Here is a 21856-nt window from a genome sequence, read left to right as displayed (position 1 = left end):
TTCAACATACTCAGTTATTTTTAAAGGCGTAGCACAGAACAGGTTTTACAAGGTTTATCTGTGAGAAAAGGAAGCTATTAACTTTCAGTGCACTCAATGGTAGAAGTACATCCAATAACAGGCCTGGGAAACAGAACAAATCTCCAGCACTGAATGAAAATGCTAATTACAACTGGATCTCCTGACCTGATCTGAACATTCCACTGCTTTCCTGCCTCTGCTTCTCTGAGCACAATAATCTTTCCAACCATCTCCTTCATATGTCAAGAGAATTTTCACCCTTCAAGTTCCTCCACGATTCATCACAAAACCCTGATCCCCCCAACAAAATGTAATCTGCCCTTGCACTTATCTCCCACACTGCTTTCTACACCTATCATAGAGCAGATACTACTGTGTCCATCCTTCATCTCCAGATAGTAAATTACAAGCTATTCAAATGCAGGGATGGTGACTTACCCATCCTGGTATTTCTGAATCGTCAAGCAAGGTGGCTTCCCCACAGAGGGAAGAAATATTAATTAAATATTAATATTTAATAGAAATATTAAATTTGCCTATGCAAATGCCCAACATCATAGAGAAGAAACAGACTGTTGATCTAACAGGGCATCAAATATTAAATGCACATTTTTAATGATGACTTACGGGAGTAACAATGATGACTAAGTTTTCAGTAATCCATCCAAAGGACAAGATCTTCAGTAATAAACTATCACTAATTTTTCAATGCTTAGATAAAAGTTAAGAAGCCACAGTTTCAAAATGAATGACTGAAATAGATCTAAAGATACTTTGCAGACTAGCCAAAATCTGTTTTCTTAAACACTGAAGTATTAGTCTTAAGACTAGAATATATAATAGTAGAAGGGAAAAAACTGACATGGGCTGTTTACTCATAAGGAAAGACTAGTTTAAACTTTATTTTATGAATAAAGAATGAACTTGCTACATAGCAGGTGAACAACAAAACCATTTATTGCTGTACACATCTGGTCTTTCTTAACTCTTTCATTTCTAATCCCTAGAACCAACAGATCAAATATTTGCCAGTATACTGCATAGTACAGTATACTGTATAGCACAGGGAAATATATACAAAATCTTGTGGTAGCTCACAGCGAAAAAAAAATGTGACAATGAATATACGCATGTTCATGTATAACTGAAAAATTGTGCTCTACACTGGAATTTGACACAACATTGTAAAATGACTATAACTCAATAAAAAAAGTTGAAAAAAAAGTCCTAAACTCTAAAACCCACTAAGGAGCTAAATCTGGTATCCCACGAAGCTATTTTTTAAAAAGTCCTTTGAGCATCGGCATTATTGAGACATCAGAGTTCCGTGTATTTGCATCTTAGGGCTGCCCAATCCTCTTAAAGTGCTCAAGGTGGAGGGAGATGTTAAAAATACAGATTCCTCAGAAAAATAAATGCAAATTGAGGGACAATCACCAAACAACTGGTCTAAATGCTTCAAAATGTCAAGGTCATGAATGAAAAAAAAAAAAAGCTGAGAACTGTTTCAGATTAAAAGGGACAAAAAAAGAAATGACTAAAAACAAAAAGTTCATTTTAACAAAAGTGGGTTTCTTATTTTTCCTCTCTCTCTATTTTCCATGCTTTGTCTCCTTTCCCTCGCCTATTCAGGTGGAAAAATGATAAACAAAAACATTTTTAATATGCCCCTGATTTCCACAAATCCATTTCTTCATCCAAAACTGCCTTCTCCATTATTAACAGATTATCCTATCATTTAAAAATCAGGGAATACTGGCATATAATTATGGTAATGATATCCCTACCAATGCTTGGAGTTTATAAGTAAATCTGGCAAAGGAAAGAATGTAATATTTTCCTAAGCAATTTGGTTCTACCTTATAAATGACAGGAATAAAACAGTTAACAAGCCCAAAAGAAAGCAGCCAGTGTTTTCTCCGAAATGAGTAGCATTTCAGGTTCAAAACTCATGACTAGTCGTAGTGATAGACTGAAAGTGCTAAACCCACTAGTCACTAAACACAAATAAACAGAGAGGTAAGGCAAAGTGGGATCCGAGGCTCCTGCCAGAGAGTCCAACCTTTGATAAGCATGCCTGAATGATCCTAAAGTCATTCTACTACACTACAAAACACATGCTCATGATACCAAAATATGTCTTCTCATAAATAATAATTTATCATCTCCAGTCTGAAATACAACAGTGAAGTTATAGCTGCTCTATTTTCAGTCCCATAGGTAAGATGCATGTGCTAATGAAGTGAATATAACCAGGGCCTCACGTGATCCAATGGCACTGTTATTTTCCAAAACTCTGCCAACCAAAAATGCCCCACTGGCGGAGGCACAACAGGAACTGAGTAAGGCCTCAGATGAGTCAAAAACCATCCACCCCTTACTACAGAAATGGCTCAAAGTCAGCTCCTTAAAGACCCCAGAAAATCTTTTAATCTTTGGTTTGTGTTAAACTTACTTTCCCACCAATCAGTGGCAGGACATGCATCTTTCCAGCCAAGCTGTCTTTCACAGACGAGACTATTAGGCAGGTCCCACACAGGATGACTTGGCGTCTGGTCCATCGGCTCACTGGCAACTGCATTTTGCCTTTACGGACATTATACATTCCTGAGAGCTGAATCCGTTCAGAGCTACCGGTGCTGTGAGGTTTTCCTGCAACAAACACAAGTAAACATTTTAGTCTAAAAGAAATGAGCTTTTTGCTACTCACCAGCCTACCAGATAAATTACTTACGCAAAAGAGAATAATTATAGGGAAACAGTCTAATTTATAATTGAGAGAATCTGAAACATACAGTAATGCAATTATTATCAGAACTACCACATCTACTCCATTTGTACCTTTTAATATTAAGAAGAGCGTTTTCCTTAAAACCCTAGGGAAAAGCCATTTTTAACTTCTCTGTTAAAAATCCAAGTTTTATTTTCTGCTACATCCTTCATGATTTAATTTTACATTTAAAAAAGAGATGACTTTAAGATTTTCATAAATGCTAGACTTAATTTCAGTATACTAAGAAAATATAGACAAATAGGAAGATAACATTCAAGATCTAATATTTAATGAACCTAACCAGTTTTAATGGAATTAGCTGCTAATATACTTCCTCTTACAGATATTCACTATAGATTTACTATTAAGGAGGCAATTAAAAATGAATGACTTTTTTAGTAAGAAAATACTACTCTACCAACATAGGCTAAGTCCTCAAAGATAAACCTGACATCAATCTATGAAGGATGTAATGCTTGCAACTCGCGGAAGGAACACAGAAACAGAGAAAGATGCACTAAGGCTCAGATACAAAGAGAGAGGAGAAAGATCTGACAAGTCCTCATTTCCGTGTTGGAAACTGAATGTGACAGAATGACATTCAGACAAGTTCCCATTAACTGAACGGGAGAACTACTGTGGTCCACATGCGATGGAGCTGCTCACACAAAAAGGAAAATACTTCCCAGTTTCACGCACTGAATATTTATCAAAGAGAACTGACGTCCATGCTCAGAAATAAATTAATGAGGGACACATGTCCTCAAATAGGTCCCAAGCCAGATGTGTTATACTTATTTGGAAGTTTGCCTAGCTGCCAAGGGCTAGCAGAAGAAACAGACTCAAGAGAAATTATATTCTTACGAATATTAAAAATTAATGTAAGTGCCAAATAGCTTTGGTAGATGTCAATTACCTATTGGAGAAGGAAACAGGAAGAGCAGCGGCACCAAAAATAGGTCTTAAGAAGATCCAAAGACTGAACCCTCCCAATACATAGTTTAGGGCAGAAATGTTTGCAAATAACAAAACCAGCAGGTTTGAATTTCACTTCCTCTTTCTCCCAGTGTATCAGAATATTTTATAAAATAAATACTGCACACTACATACATTTGCTGGGGCTGGGCCAGAAAGAAGTGTAATAGTGGTTCAGCTTTTTGAACTTGGGCCCAGCAGACAACTACACAGCTAGCACTCTCGGTGGAGAACTCTGCTGAACTGTTTGTCCACCAAGTGCTAACACTCCCACAATGGGGTAGGAAGCCCAGAAGACTTCACAATAGATGTGACTTGTCAAAGGCTGCCAGTGATGGATTAGACCATAGTCATTCACTTGTCCCATTCTGCACAAATTCATGTACACCCAGAGAGAAAGATGCCCGGGCTCCCAGTCTAAGAGCTCCTTCCTACATTAGAGACTCTCTTCCTATAGGGAGGAAGAGGAGATTCAGAAGAAAACTGAAAGGTAAGTACAAGAATTAAAATCAGGAACAACAGGCACGTGGATTTCCAAAATCCGTTTCCATGACTTTAATACACTAGCATTCTCTAACAAGGAATCTGATCTACTTACACACATACACACATGTACAAAATGAATGCAAAGCAGGCATTTTATTCAGCCACATCAGAGAGTGGCTTCAAGGATGCTTGTTAACCTGTCACATTTATGTAGATCTGTGAGTAATTAGAGACTGACGAAAAAGACAACAGGGGTACAAAAGAATAGTCCTTCAATTCTCCAACTCCACAAAAATCCTAGAGAAGCCCCAGAGCACATCACTAGACAGAGAGGACTAAGGCTGAGATTTATTTAGGGATATAAATGAGAAGAGTATGAAGACATCAACAGAGACTGGCTTTTTACTCCCTAGTCAGAAAACTTCTCAGGGGGCCTGAATAGTCCTGGAACCCAATGATAAAATCAGTCTGTCCTTGGAAAGCCCTAAACATCCCAGTCTGAATCAAATCCCTCTTGCCTTGTTCTGAGTGAATTAAAATATCCTGTTGTCTGCGTCGTCCCTAGGCGCCCTGCGTATTCCAGATCAGACGCACCCTCAGGACTCAGCTCTGGGGAATATGGAGATGAATAAGTGATCCACACCTTGGCAGTCACCCCAGTGCACACTCCTTTGTGTCAGACTTATTCTATGAGATAAAGAATTATTTTAGCTCTCTCTGCTGATTCTGAAACTTCTCAATTCAGAGGCATTCCAATTGTCCTATGCTCTAATAAATATTAACATCACACAAGGAATCGACACCTGCCAGTTTAAAGTTGGAGCCATTGTTATAACTTTTATTTTAGAAATGTTACTCTAATTTCCTACAGGTTTAAGGCATTTCTTATGTTACCTAAGAGGAAAGATGGACAGCAAAAGCAAGTATTTCCAACTGAGATAGAAACCTGACCACAACAGAAAGTGATTTAAAACATACTTTCTCTCTCTTCCTCATTTGACACATAGCAATTTGGTCAAATTTGACCCATAGACACCCGTAAAACCATCGCTAGAAAAGGAGCACACTGATCATCACTGACAGTTTCCTTGTCCCCAGTGTGATCTCTCCCTCTCCCTCCCACCCCCACCTATGGCCTCCCATGCTCAGCCAACTACTGGTCTGCTTTTTGTCACTTTTTGTCTATTTGTTGAGTGTGTCAAGAGTTCTTCATTTTTCATTGCTGACTAGTATTCCGTTGTATGAATATACCACATTTTGTTAAACGATTCATCTGCTGAGGGACATTTGGATTGTTGCCAATTTTTTTGCCTATTTTGACTGAAAACATTGGTATACACGTTCTTGTGTGGATATATGTTTTTATTTATCTTGGATAAACCCCTAGGACTGGAATGGCTGGGCTGTGCCATTTCACATGCCCAGCATCAGTGCAGGGGAGTTCCAGTTACTCTACCTCCTTGTCAACAATTTTAGCTGTCCTGGTGCATATATAGTAACATCTCATTATAGATTAAATTTGCATTCCCCTAATAACTAATGATGCTGATCATCTTCTCAAGAGCTTATCTGCATTTCACATACCTTCTCTGCTGAGGTGACTAATTTAATCTTTTGTCCAATTTTAATTGGATTGAGTAACTTATATATTCTGAATACTGGTCCTTTGTCAGATGTATAACTTGCAAATATCTTCTCCCACTCTGGCTTGTTTTTCCATTTTCTTGACAGTACTTTGGGAAAGCAAAAGATTCTATTTTATTGAGGTCCAATTATTTGATTTATCTTTTGTAATCAGTGCTTTTTATGTTGTATTTAAGAACTTTTTGACAAACTCAATGTCACTAAGTTTTTTCTCCCATGTTTTCTTCTAGAAGTTTTATACTTTACATTTTTACATTTAGTTCCATTATTAATTTCAAGTTAATTTTTGTTCACAGCAAGAAATAAGCAGAGGTTCAGGGGGGTTTTGTTTTTGTTTTTTGTTTTTTGACAAATGGCTATGTAAATTATTCCAGGACCATTTGTTAAAAAGACTATCCATTTCTACTGAAGTGCTTTACCATATGTATCAAAACTCTTTTGACCACAGTTGGGTTGGTCCATTTCTTGGTTATTCCTGCTCTACTCATCTGTTTGTCTATCTTCAACCAATATCACACTATTTTGATTGCTGAATCTTTCTGGTTAGTCTCGAAATCAGGGAGCATGAGTCCTCCTCTCTGAAGAACGACAGTTTTACTTCTTCCACTGCAATCTGGTACCTCTCATTTCTTTTTCTTGCCTCGCTGCACTAGCTGGAATCTTTCATACAATATTGAATATAACTAGTGAAAGCAGACATCCTTTCTTTTTTCCTACTCTTGGAGTGGGGGGAACATTCAGTTTTTCACCATTAAAAATAATACTAAATATATGATTTTCATAGATGCCTTTTATCAAGTTGAGTAAGTTCCCTTCTATTTCTAACTTGCTGAATTTTTTTAATAAGAAAGGGATGTTAGAATTAATCAAATGCTTCTTCTGCCATCTATTGAGATGATCATGATAAATCCAATTACTTAAATGCTGAACTAATCTTATATTCCCAGGATAAACTGCACTTGGTCATGATATATTATCAATATTACACATTGTTGGATTCAATCTGCTAAAACTTTGTTAATAACTGTTACATTTATGTTCATGAGGGATTCTGGATTAATCTTTTCTTTTTTTTATAATGTTTATTTTCTGGCTTCGGTGTTAGGGTAATGCTGGCATCGTAGACTGAGTTGAAGTAATCTTTCTTTTTTACTTTTCTGGAAGACGTTAGGTGGAATTGGTATTATTTCATCCTTAAACATTTGGTCAAATTCTCCAGTGAGGCCTTCTAGACCTGGAGTTCTGTTTTTTCTGTTTGTTTTTGGGGTGTGCGTATGTGAGGGTGAAGGGGGGATTAACTATCATTTCAATTTCTTTACTAGAGTTAGGGCTATGCTGTTCCATTATCTAATTCTTCTTGGTTAAGCTTTGGTACTTTGACATTTAATAACTTCATCTATTTCATTTAAATTGTCATACAGTTGGCATAAAGTTGTTCACAGTATTTCCTTATTATCATTTTTAATATCTATAAAATTTGTAATGATGTCACCTCTTTCCTTCCCGATATTGGTAACTTGACTTTTCCACCTTTTCTTGATCAGTCTGGTTAGCAGATTACCAATTTTATTAAACATCTCAAAGAACCAGCTTTTGGGTTCATTTTGTAGTTTTCCTGTTTTTGGTTCCATTTATTTCTGTTCTTACCATTCTTGTTCCTCTTACTAATGTAGGGATTAATTTATACTTTGTTTTTTTATTTTCTTAACATGGAAACTGAGGTCATTGATTTGAGGCTTTTTTCATAATATAGACATTACATTTAAGTGCTATAAATTTCCTTCTATGCACTGCTTTAGCTGCATTCCACAAATTCAGGTATATTGTGGTTATAGGTTCACTAATCTTTTCTTCTGCAGTGTTTAACTTACTGTTAATTCCATCTAGCACACTTTTCACCTCTATAAATTCAATCTAGGTACACACACACATACATATATACACCCATACATATGTATTTTTCCATGTCACTCCTTAACATGCACATGCTTTCTTTTACCTTCATGAATATATGGAACATAATTATAATTGCTGCTTAAATGTCTTTGTCAATTAATTCTGTCATCTATATCATTTCTGGGTCAATTTAATTTGCCTTCTCCTCTTCACATGTCACATTTTCCTGTTTCTTTGCACACCTGGTAGTTTTTGTTTAGATGCTAGTCATTATGCATTGCATATTTTTGAGTGCTGGACATTATAGTATTTCTCTGAATACTATGGAATTTTGTTCTAGGACACAGTTAAGTTAGGTGGAAACAGTTCAGTTCTTACAAGGCTTGTTTTCTAAGATTTGTCATGTAAGACCAGAGCGGCCTTAAGTCTAGAGCTATAATAGTGATGTTAGCAAGCAATACTTTAACTGATAGACTCTAGCTCATAAGATTTTCCACTCTGGCTAATAGGAACATGGTGAGCTTCAAGGTTTGTTCCCTCTGCTCCTTTTCAGTATTTTTTTTTTAAACCCCCAGACTTGGATAGTTTCTTCACATATACATGTGCTGATCAGCACGCAGATGAAGGCTCAGTGATGACTGTGCACATCTATCTCCAGGACTCTCTGAGCGGCTCTTTTCTCTCCAGCGATCTACTCTGTACACTCAAGCTGCTTAGCCTCAACAGACTGCCAGCTCTGTCTCCTGAACCCAGGGTCAACACTGGACCCTGCCTGGGTTCCTCTTCCCAGAACTCTTCCCCGCCATCAGGAAAGTGGTACATTCGTAGGGCTGTTTTAACTTGTTTTCCCTCTCTCAGGGAGCGCATTTGTTGTGGAGCCTTGTGTCCTGTGCTGCCTGATGCGCAATGTCTGAAGGCTGTTTCAGGAATTTCATCTGATTTTCAGACGTTTCTTCTTTAAAGAGTAAATACGGTCTCCGTTACTCCGTCTTGTTTGGAACAAAGTGCCATATATTTTAATTTAACTCTTTCTAATACCTACTGTTCATTGTTATAGATTATACAAGTATGTTTAACATAATTAAAGTTTCTCTTTAAAGAGTGGGTTATCAATATTTTACTTTATTCAGAAAATCAGAGAAGCTCTGTGGGGCCAGTAGACTGGAAGAGCTATCTGCCCTGGACCAAAAAAAGGCTCCAAACTTCAGTATTAACATAGCAGTTCTTTTCCAGTTATTGGCAGTAATGAGTTTATGAGCAACTTCTACTTTACTTCCTTATTTTACATTCAATCCTAGAACAACAGGCTTAAAGCTTGCTCTCTACCCTTTTTCAAAGTAAAGGACTGAACTTTGTGGCAAGTCTTCTCCTCCACTCAGAGGTCCTCTTGACTTCCACATCCGTAAGCATTAGTCTAAGACGTTCTGGCTTCTGAATGATTCACTGCTGGTTAAGCACTATTCTACCTACAATCAAAAACAAATGTAAGTAGAATAATGCATAGTTCATTAATCTCTCTATTCTGTCACAAATATTAGAACTCCCACCCCAACAGATCTAACTAAGATAAATGGGTGGAGCTACTATAATAGAAAAGTCCTGGCTGAGATTTCTAAAACAGACTTCTTTGTTGACTCAGGTGGGAGGAGGACAGATTACTGTTAACAACTGCTTCAGACACAGTGGCTTTAAAAGTATGGTCCCAGTAGTACCAGAATCACCTGGAAAGTTATTAGAAATGCAAATGCTCAGGCTCCACTCTAGAACTAGAGAATTGGCATCTCTGGGGATGAAACCCAGTAAACTGTGTTAACAAACCCTGTATAAACAGCAGTTTGGATCAAAGAACAGAGATTATTGTGATGATCAGACAAATCTCTCCATTAAAAAAAAAATAAGAGTCTGGGTTTTTGCTCATTTCTTTTCTGTTTCGACTTCTCTTTTCTTCTGTAGTTTAAAGCCTACACTTAAATGTTATTCCTCAAGATAAGAAAAGTTCAACTTCTGGGTGGAAGGGAAGAATACAGTTAAATATCACTGCTTTGGATCTCACTAACTTAGCATTTTGACCAGGAACTTTTGAAACTGAAGTCTACTTCAGTTTTACCTACCAGCAGGGAATTTTACTAAATAAACATGATTAGAAGACAAGTATTTATTTAAGAAAAACTAACTACAGTCTGCTCTGCTTCGATATATGTTTCGTTAATACCAATATCACATATGATCATAAATAGGGAAATGAAGACAGTATACTATGCAGAGAGTATTGGTCCATAAGGACTTACTCTAGTTAAGGGGAGCCAGAATACTGGGAGTGGAATTATAATTTTCTAAAGCAAAGGGAAAAGCCCACAGTAAATGCACTGTCTCAATGCCCACAAGCCAGCATTTCTCCTCTTCTGTTATTGTGCATTTTCAATATCCCCTAAGAGGTGAACAACTTCCAGCCACAACAAGCTACCTGCCCAGGCTGTCCAGGTTATCTCCTGAGGTATCCATTATTATTTTTGTTAGTATTTCGGTTATAAGGATGCTTGGACTTGGAGTTCTGCCCCTCTCCAACACTGTTTTCCCATAAACACTTTTATTTTTAATCTACAGTTTTGGAGAACATGAGAATTTTCAGGAACATATACAGCAGCAGAAACACCTATTTTAACTAGAAAACTACTGACAACATAGAAATAAGTACAAATTTGGTTAATGCCAATTACATGTCTGCTACATGTGTTCTAGTGTCTATCACTGTGGTAGTTAAAAAGTAAGTCCACAAATTTTTAAAAATTCTTCCCTTCACAGGTGGAGCTTAATGCCACTCCCTCTGCTTTGGACTATACTTAGTGACTCGCTTCTAATAAATAGAATGTGGCTGACTTGACAGCTGCTTGTGACTTCTGAAACCAGGTCAAAAAAGGCAAGTAGCTTCCACCTTACTCTGTCTAGGATCACTTCCTCTAGGGAAGCCAGTGGCCATGTCAGGAGGACACTCTAGGAACCCCATGAAAAGGCCCACAAGGTGAGGGACAAACTTTGTGCCAACACCCATTAAGGAACTGAGGCTTCTTTTCAGCAGCCACGTGACTGAGCCATGTTGGAAACAGATCCTCCAGTCCCTGTCAAGCCCAGAGAACTGCACCTCTAGGACATCTTGGCTGCAAACTATACGACAATCTCCAGCCAGAACTACCCAGCTAAGCCATTCTAGAATTCCTGACTCAGAGAAATTATGAGATCATAAATGTGTGGTGTTTTAAGCCACTAAGTTTTGGGGCAGTAATTAATACAACTTTACTATGTTCACTTAATTCTATTTACCTGAACATAGTGAAACATTAATAACCTACATTTCACTAAAATAATCTACAAAAATATTTACAAGACTTTATATAACCTAGTGCAGGTCCAGTGCAACCTAAAATAGTGAAAAAGGAGTAAGAACAGCCCGTTAGGCAATCACAGTTTTCAAAACCTTAGAGAATGAAAGTATTCATGATAATACGGCACCAAAAACTGAGAAAGCTTGATCACTACATAAAAGTCAATGGAAGAATTTACCATGTCCCTGGAGCTGAAAATGGTCAGGAATGAGTGAAAACATTCAATTCTCACCTCACCTTCTCTGCCTTTAGAGCTTAGGCTGATAAAACTCTAAAGCATGTTTCTTATTGCATATAAATCCTTAAATCCTTCTTGACTACCTGCAGGGACAAAGACTGAATTGAATTACCTGCCTAGGCTCATTTCAAGAGCTGGCAGAAGGATTTAGACGACTCCATTACAAGGTCTAGAGACCAGATCACTGAATTGGCACCTGGGAATTTCATCTCAGAGCTGAAAGGCTAAGTAAGCCTAGCAAGGTGCGCTGGCAGGAGCTCTGAAACAATTGAAGACTAGTTGCTTTTAGCTAATGAAAATGACAACCAAGTGCTAAAAAGATTCAGGGAGGGTTAATTTATGCATCATATCAAAAGATATAAAGTCAACTGCCCAGTAAATCTTGCTTCTTATTGACAGCTACTCAATTTGATTAGGTTTATTTATATCTCCCAAATTAGTGTAGATCCTTTCCCCTGAGAAATGCCATGCCCTGAACACTTCTCTAATCTCTAAGCTCTTGAATACCTCTAGCGCTTGTAATTCCCACTATAATATTCATTAATAGTGCTTGGAAAATGTGAGCTACCCCTTCACACTCTTTTCAGGTTCTGTAAACACAGGGTGAAAATAATTTTGTAAAAAATTCACAAAGCAAACTCTATAGTAACATTAGCCATGAATTTTAAAAATCTGAAAAATCAAAGCAATAAAGATGACTATACATTGTATGTAATACACAGAAAATGATATTAAATTAAAATAGTGAAAGGAAATGCTACATGAAGACAAGTTACAGTGGAGGGCCCCAAATTTCAGCATGCCCCCAGAATCACCGGGAAGACCTTGCTGTAAATAGACTGCAGGAGCTGGACCCAGAATTACTCTGGGTGGGGACCCACGATCTTGTTGATGCCACAGTTCTGAGGACCACAATTTGAAACCCACTATTCCTTAGTTGTCTGAATATCTGATGCTCATGTCTCTTCTTGGGACATGTATCTAGATAAAGTACTTTCTTCAAATGTGGGTTTCATTATAATTTTGCATTCAGAGAGGCTATAACCCTCCCCTGCTCTATGAGCTGCTTCTGCTCAGTTCTAGGAGTAATATATGGCTAGCTGGTGTGGCCTCCCCTTATTAACCTCATATCTGGCAAAAAATCACATTTGAAAAATTTCATCAAATCAACCTGCACCTGTCAGTTCAATGTCTTCACCATCTGTTACTTCCCAGAAACGGCAGTCTCATCTTACAACCAGACCAGACCTGAAGAGTCCTTCCAACATTCTCTTGAGGTTTTTTTTTTTCTCACTTGATGAGAATTTTTTTCCCCTTGGCTAGAACAATTACTGAAACAGCTTCACTAACTTTTTGTTGTCATTTCCACTATAATGGATGGCAGATTTGTTCAGGTCCATAGGTTGGTTAAGCTTCTGCCACATGCAACATTCTTTTTTTTTTAAATAAATTTTATTTCAAATTTAGAGAGGTAGATCATCTTTTTGGGGGGGGGGGGGATTAGGTTTATTTATTATTGGAGGAGATACTGGGGATTGAACCCAGGACCGCATGCACTCTACCACTTGAGCTATACCCTCCCCCCTCACATACAACATTCTTAAATTACCTACAATTTCTATTTTCTGGCTAAAACCCCTCACTTTGGTGGACTTTAGAATTCTCATCACCGGCTTTCCTGGCTGACTTTATTTCTGTGGCATTTCTCCACAAAGAACAGTGTGGTAAGGCACAAGCTTGAAAGCGTGAAACACCATTTGTTAGGAGAACAGCTGAGCTTTGCTGAAATGACAGAGCTGGGCAGCACGCCTCAGGGCAGGCTTGATTCAAATTTGGGCCTCAGAAAAGTCACAAATTCCTATATATCATGAGGCTTTGGAGGACTCAGGAATGACTAAATCTTGAATCTCAGAATGCCTACGGTCCAGTATACCCCCACTCACTCCAACTGCTCTCAAAAGAATAAACAACATACTTGCTACCTCCTGCAGATACAAACTGCGACCTGTGTTGGAGGTGACACATACTGCTGTGGGGGTGGGAATCAGGATGATGAGGCCAGACAGCTCCAGCTCCAGCTCCAGCTGAGTCAAGTTTCCACTGGGAGATGCGGTGTATTAGGAGTGCTGGGATGTTCTAGCCAGGCACACACACACAAGCAAATACTAAAATAAAAATCTTAAATCAAGCATGAATAATTTTTGGATAACCCACACCACTGTTCCTCTCTCCGAAGACACAGTAAAACAAAAGACAAAAAAGCACCCCCCCCCAAGAATCTACATTTCAGTTTCCTTTGCTGCGAACAACAGACTTCAGCCAAGACGACTTGACGAGGTAAGAACAATGTCTACTCAATCATGTAAAATGCAATGTGATTCAAAATTCTTTCCCATAGTGATTCTCTCTCAGAGGCGGGGTTAGAGTTTACTTTCCACTTTATAAAACATATTGATAATGTATAATTTGACTTCTATAAACAAAAAGATTTCACGAGCAAAACAATTTCCTAAAAACCTTGTCTTCCACTCCCCTCTACCAAAGTAGGTAACATTCAGTTGAACAACCCTTTCCCCTACACGGTTGATTACATCAAAGATGTTGAGTCTAGATTCAGACATTTTAAAACTAGCCTTAAAGTATTTCGTACAAATGTCTAAAACTCCCCACTCCAAACAGATCACTATCCCTTAACTTATAAGAAATCTAAAAAAAAATACAAAACCTCCCACAATTATCTCATTCCTATGATTTACATATAGAAAACTTCAAGATCTTTACTTTAAGCCTCTCAGAACCACACACAAAATTCACTATGTTTCCACTTAAATTATTTCCAATTATTATTTTAAATACAGTTGTATCATCAAAATTTTAAAAGAAAAATAGGAGTTTAAAAAACAACAAAATAAACATAATCCTACTTTCTTGGTAGTACTATAAACACTCTGGGGTTTTTTTTAGTTTTTTTAAAAATGTGTGAATCATTTACATACTTATAATCATAACATGCACACCATTTTATATTCTGCTTTAGCCTCCTCAAATTGTATCATACACTTTCTGAGGTTCTCAGCCTTTCTACCTAAAAGACTTGCAAGATACTCCATAACTATCATTTATTTACCCATTTTTTCATTATTGATGACTGTTTCTGCATTTTCATTCTGTGAACTGCTAAATCAAAATGCATGACTTTTTTTTTATGACTCCTGATTCCTCTTCAATTTTTCCCAGCCGGCAATTCTAAGTCAGCTATAAATCCAAATGAGCAAAAATAAGCAAACTTCCACTACTGAATATTTTCCCTAGAGGAATGAGAAGCCTTTCTAGACATCCTAAGAACGTGTGAAAGAAAAAACAGCACATAAGCCATATTATTAGCAAAAGTGAACCCACATCCACTCCCCACAATGGAAATAGGTTTCACATGATAAATAGTCGTGTTTGAATAAGACATGTGAAGTCACTACTTTTTAAAGAATGATTAAAAGAAAACATTTAAAACATGAAAGGAAAAAACATACAATTTTTCAGGTGAAAACTTTGGTATTTGTACACAGACAAATAGTATTCTAATTTTATCTAGCACTCCACACTGTCTTTCCTTTCTGTTCCCAACCCCAAAAAGAACAGCTTTTCACCAAAAGGGAAAAGTTAGAGGGAGAGGTTACTCTGCCATAAATCACTATCTGATTGTCACTATAAGGAGCAGCAAAACACTTAGCAAGGGATAAAAAAGCATTTCCAAACAACTATGATGAAAAGGAAATAGCTGTAATTGACTCACATGGATTCTGCAGCGCTTGCTATGATAAAAGCTATTTATTAAGTCTTTCAGATCTAAGACTGATTTAATTCCTTGGTAACCAAATAATTTATTCACAAGCAAGCCTTGATTTTTAAAGGGGCTGAGAACCCTAGAACTTTTCCCTGGGCTTTAGAGTTCCTCCAATTAGCTATATCCCTTGGCTTGTGGATTCCAGAGTAAAATAAACACACAGTCTAGTAGGTATGGCTCTTCCTGGACATGCAGAACCAAAGCCTAGCAGAGTATCTGGAATATGTGGAACAGCCAAAGTGCTCAACAAGCTCCCTGCTACATGAATGAGACCACTCCTACGTTTAGGCCAAAGAAAACAGCCACTTCTCAGCATACACAGCAAATTACAAAAACTATACAATCTGAAACTACATTTGGAAAAAAGAAAGAACAGGAGAGAAAATAGGTGGCTCAAAACAAATTCCTAGCCTCTAAGACTCTTTAGTTTCTGTTATAGAGGAAAACATTTGCCTGGAATTATTAGCCAATTATTTCAAGCTTCTTCTCTAGAAACATAAGGGAATTTTTTTTTAAAGGGAAAGGGGTATTATCAATGAGCAAATGAAAGCCATTCAGCTGAATTAGTTATAGTATATATACAATTTTGAAAAAATAGCCTGTCTTTATTTTCATCAAAAAGTACATTATGAGTATGATAACAAACAAATACATATACAAACATTCAAATAAAGCAGGTGTGACAAAAGGATGAGCAGCAGAGATCACACCAGGAAGAATGAGGAAGCAGAATAAACGAGAGGCTTGTGTTTACAGCAGGAATAATGTCCATTTATCATTTTTAGTGTCCCCGGAAATCAGAGAGCCAAATCCGTCTCCAAAACTTGCTGACAATAGGAAAGAACTATGTGCTAGCTCAGTCTTCAGACTATAAATAAAGTGGCCAGAAGAACAAAAACTTTTGAGGAACATGAATTCCCAGGTACTAGGGAATCTTATATCAGGAATTTCAAAGTCAGCTCTTCATTTTCATCATGATTTATAGGAGCAATATATTGTTGTAATGGATTTATCTATAATTATATTGTAATTCCAGATCATACTTTTCAATCCTAAATTATCATAGAGAAGTTTTAATTTTAGCAGGGCAACAAATTAGAAAATGTCATGACTCAAAACACACAGGGAGGTTGAGAGGAATGACTTAGAACATACATCAGAAAACCTAAATCACACATCCAAAACAAGAAAACAAAATAAAATCTTCATGGCTACAAAACATACTGAAACAATTTTTTATATGAATGTATCAAAATGCTGTTTTGCATATACCAGCATATATTACATGTGCTATTTTGGTAGAGACTGGCAGCGTGTTCAACAATCTCATTTCATCTTCCTGGACACACACAATGACGGCATTTCTCAGCCTCTCTTGGAATTCAGCTAGAGCCATGCAGCTGGTTCTGGCCAACAAAATACGGCCTATACCACCCGTGCTCTTTCACAGGCTCCTCACCCACTGAGCAGCTGGATGAACACAGTCCAGGAGAACTCCCTGAGGAGGCTCAAGGGGATGGTGAACCAAAGGATGGAAGGAGCCCAGGTCCCTGGGTCACATGGGTTAGCATGTATTTTCAATGTATTAAGTTTACATATAAAACTCACTTAATCATGAAGTATCATCTAAGATCAAGCAATTCTTGCTGGCAGAGCTCCAAATGCATTGCTAGGCACAATACGGCACTTGGACTTTTAAATGTGAAAGGCAAATGCCGCAGCAAACAAAAGTATCCTGTCTCTAAGCATTGTATCTGCAAATTCAAACTCCTAAAGATACATGAAGCATTCTGCAATTTTTGTCTCTAGTCGGGCAATGCCTTGGCTCAAGTCCAATAATCAGTACATTAGTAGACTGCCAGTGTGAGCACTTCACTTCCCTCTAAGTTAAACAAATCTCATTGTTTATTTAACCGTCTTCAAGAGAAGCTCTTAGCACTCAAAGAGGACTTTAAAACCACAAAGATTAACTCTGCAGACTATCACAGTCTTACATATTTTTTCAACAATTTTACATATTTTTGCTACCTATTCACAACTCCAAATAAAGCTGGCATGCATCAACTAAATAAACCAACTGGAGGGTGAACTAAAATGCCAACACAGGTACAAATGATGTGCACATTAGTTGTAAAACACTGAATAGAACATACTTATTTAGCATACACACTCATTTATCCAACATCCAGGGTAAAAAAAAAAAAAATCACTAAAAATAGTGTCCAACATTCAATTCGTTATAAGATGTACTGAGAAATTCCAATAAAAATTTTAATCACTTAAATGTATTCAAGGTCATCACTATAAATCTAACATTCTCACTACCTTAGATCAGCAGCTGTATATACATGAGAGTAGAAAAGTCATTCTCAATTTCCCTCTCTTCCCCCATTATCTTGAGCAAATCTTATCACTTCTAACCCCACAATGCAGCCTGAGTCTAACAGCTGTCATCTTTTGCTGATAGAACAACAAACTCCCAATTAATTCCCTTGCTTCCACTCTGTCACTGTGGCAGCCATCCACATCCCCTGCTGTGGGTGAATTGCATTTTATGTTTAAGACCTAACCCCTGGTACCTGTGAATGCAACCTGATACAGAAATAGGGGCTTTGCAGATGCTATCAAGTTAAGATAAGGTCATGCCCCAATCCAGTGACTAGTGTCCTTGTAAGAGAGAAATTTGGACACAGTCACACAGAGGGAAAATGGCCACGTGACAAGACAGGTAGAGACGGGAGTGACACAGCTGCAAAGCCAAGAAACTCCAAGGAGTGCCAGAAACCACCAGAAGCTGGGAAAGCCAAGGAAGAATCCTCCGTCAGAGCCTTCAGATGGAGCATGGATAGCCTCTGGAAAACAAATTTCTGTTGTTTTAAGTCACTGAGTTTGTGGTAACTTGTTACAACAGCCCCAGGAAGCAGGTGTTGGCAGAGGTTGGGGGAGAATTTGTTCCTTGCCTCCTTTAGATTCCGGAGGCTGTCAGTATTCCTTGGCGTGTAAGCCCCATTACTCCAGTTTCTGTCTCTGTCTTCACATCTTCTATTGTGTGTCTCTCAAATCTCCCTTTGTTCTCCCTTATCAGAACTTTTGTGGATTGCAATTAGGGTCCTCCTGGACAATCCAGGATAATCATCCCCTCTCAAGATCCTTAGCTCAATCACGTAGGCAAAGCTAAATAAGGGAACATTTACATGTCTGGAGATTAGGATGTGGACAGGTCTTTGGGAGTCACTACCACCCTATCCATACAAGGCAGAGTCCTAGGAAACTCATGAACGTGCCAAGCAAGTGACTGTACCTTTGTTAAAAAGGCAGGTGAGAGGGAAACGGAGAGGGAAGAGGACTGAAGAAATGAGGGGAGGTGAGAGGGAACTGTGTGTTATGAACCACTTCCCCTGTGGCATTATTATCTCTACCAGGTGAGGTCCTACCTCTCCTTTCATGGCCCAATTCAAGTGATGACTCCTGCAAAGCTCTCCCCAGTCCCCACCTCCCAGAAGTGCTTCCTTGTCCCTTACCACTGTAGTCACACCTTTATCCTAATCCTCCCAGTTTACCCTCCCTGCCAATTTCTATGACTACAAACTCCCTGAAGGCAGCAGCTATGTCTTGTTTATCTTTCAAGCTTAGTAACTGGCATGGTATGTGACAAGAATAGAAATAAAGCTAACATTTATTCAGCTACTGTTTCACATAGTTATCTCATGTAATGAAAGAGAAACAAAGCTTTAAAAATTACCAGTAAAAATAGTGGAGATTTCTGTCAACTTCAACACTATAGCTAAGAAAAAGCAAAAAAGGGATTCTAGTTGGTTTCTGTAAATTGTGGAAATCCCTTGAGTTCCCATCAATACCATGTGCCTTCATAAGATAAATCTGCAAAGTCAGCACATCATGCAGCTCTTTTAAGAGAGAGAGAGACAAGGTCATGCTTTCACCAGGACCTGGCCCAACAGCAAGAGGCTGGAGATACAAATTTGGGAAGCTGAAAGTCTGATGTAATGAATCCATACTTTGGATTCCATTCATGCATGTAATCATGTAATTATCACACTTTAAATGCAAACAGGTACTCGTTACTAGTTCTCTTTCGCTAAGTACTTGTCTAAAGCAATCACTTTTGTTTGGAATCAGTATCTACTGTGATTCCCTGGCACACTGTACTTTTTCTATCATAGTTTCTATTAAATTATACCATAAGTGCCTGATTATCATACTAGACTGTAAGGTTTTTAAGGACTGGAACCTCTTTGTAGGTTCCAGGTGTAGCAAATGCTCATGTAGATCATACAGAATTCAAATTAATTTGTGAGGACTGGAAAACCAAATGTTAAATACTAAATTTGAATTTTTAAGAATAAGGAAAGCTAGAAACCACCATTTTTACACAAAACTTTGTTGCTGCAAACAAAAAAAAATAATAATAATTGGATTTTGTTTACATTCTTTTCTCCCTGTAGGGATTATCTTGGGGGAGACAAGGCCTATGTGGTATCACAATGGATATTAAGTCAAAACCATGTAACTTTTTAAAGGTCACCTGATCATTAATTTGAGAGAAGCTCAAAATGGCTGTACTGCGCCTGTCTTCCCATAACACTTACATATACTTCATACTTAAAGCATGATTGATATAATGTTAAAACTATTCACCTTTCTATTTTCTGTTGGCTCAGGAGCAAGAATCATGCCATTCACCTTTCTTTTCTCCGATGACCTAGACCACTGACAAACACACAGGAAGCATTCAATAAAAGTCTAAACAAATTAACTAAAATAACTGGAGATAAGAAAATACGAAACCACTTCTAGTGATGAGAAAAATTTGTATATGGTATTTTTAAATAATAAACCAGATATAAAACAAACTGCCTCAATTACCTCAGATATAAAGACAATATAAGCTGAAAAAGAACAATTTAGCTAACACACTATTCAGAAAAAAGTGTGGATTTACAACCAATGAAGTCTATTACAAAACTTGTCTTTCATACACATAAAATATTAAATTTAAAGCTTTCACATTTTTAGGAGCAAATAAAAACTAATTATGAGTTAGGATACAAAATTATATACTACAGTGATCAAAGACAACCAAGCATAAAACTTTCTAAGAGACTATGAATATGACAAAATCCCTCCATTTCTCATACTAAATCCAAAAAAAAAAAAAAAAAAAAGCCAAAACCCTTTGTTTCCCACATTTATCGTTGTTAACAGTGACAAACTCATTTAGGGTAGCACTATTAACTTTGTCGTGATATGACTAGCTTTTTCACACCAAGATCAGGAGAATGAATGTTTCATTCACTCAGTTCTTGTTTATCAGTCTCTGCTTATCTGCATCTTCATTTTCACTTGAGCCATTCAGCTTGCATGCTAAACTGGAGAGGAAACTTCTCCAATCCTGACATGAGGACAGAAACCTAGGATCAGGAACCTGGGTTAAAAGCAGAAGAGTGAATTCATCTGTGCCATGAAAGACGGTTTTTTTTAACTGAAATTTTTGAAGAGCTATACTTCAAAAATAAAAAGTAACAAATGGACAAAATGGACAAAGTGTTGCTCACCTCTGAAAGCGAATGCATGCTGGAGTCAGCCCAGTGTGTAATCCTACCCACTGGACTCTCTCTTCACCCCACTGGCTCACCCACTCCCTTCCTCCCACACAGCAGAGAACTCTGGAATACACCACTGAATCAGTCATTCCCAAATGCTCACCTCAGAATAACCCACACATACAAATGTCTTAGTTCTCCTTTAGTTTACGAACTATATGAGTACAACAATGGTATCTTCTTGTTTATGCTCCTACACCCCAAATCATAAGCCTTAGAATAAGTGCTCAATACATATCATTAAAATTTACTTAAAATTTTAACCGAGTCTCTTAATTTTATGTCCTTGGATCTTAAAGTAAACACAATTAATGGAAAACGGAATTTCGTAGACAAACTAAGATTGACTATGTTTAATAAGAACTCCCTTTCATCACCACTATCTTATCAATAACTAATCTAATTCAGTCTCCACATTTTATCAATAACTATGTTATAAAGATGTGAGAGTTTCCTTTTCATATGATAAAGAAGAAAGTTTTGTGGCTGCATACTACAATAATCCCTAATGATTAACTTGAGAAGAGAAAACATAATGTATTTATCTTACACTAAACCAGAAAATTTTATTATCAGAGTAAAAGTAACTTTATTCATAAACAGAATTTTAAACTAAAAGCTGACAACTTTTGGATAAATAACATACTGATTTAAACTAATTCCTAATGAACTGAGTATTCGCCTCAAGATTTTTCTTTCTTAGACGTTCCCCAAACAGCTTCTGACTCTATCTTATCTTCTTTAGACAACACTTCAGCTCATATAATTCCAAACAAATTTGTAGTAAAAATAAAACCATACTTAAGAGCTTTAGAGTTCAAGAACATAATTATATACTAAGATCTGAGTGCAAAGTTCTGTTTAGATAAATAGGAAATTATGGATTTCAAAACAGATGTTAAACTGATCCTCAAAGATAATACTGTTTGCAGTTTTGAAATGTTAAGATGGTCCAATTACTGAGAGAAGTAGTGTACACAT

The 21856-nt window shown here is 37.3% G+C and overlaps 1 protein-coding gene across 1 annotated transcript in view; it reads right to left on the bottom strand.

Annotated features, from left to right (window-relative positions):
- The window catches only part of PHLPP1 (PH domain and leucine rich repeat protein phosphatase 1), a 186610-nt gene that overhangs the window by 91851 nt on the left and 72903 nt on the right, over positions 1-21856 (bottom strand). The window contains exon 2 of the mRNA XM_010979991.3: positions 2477-2673. Within this exon, the coding sequence (XP_010978293.3) occupies positions 2477-2673 (197 nt within the window). The remainder of the gene's footprint in view (positions 1-2476; positions 2674-21856) is intronic.

The sequence above is a fragment of the Camelus dromedarius genome, chromosome 28, assembly GCF_036321535.1.
Source record: "Camelus dromedarius isolate mCamDro1 chromosome 28, mCamDro1.pat, whole genome shotgun sequence".
In the NCBI taxonomy this organism is placed as follows: domain Eukaryota; kingdom Metazoa; phylum Chordata; class Mammalia; order Artiodactyla; family Camelidae; genus Camelus; species Camelus dromedarius.
This window is presented reverse-complemented; position numbering and strand designations above follow the sequence as displayed.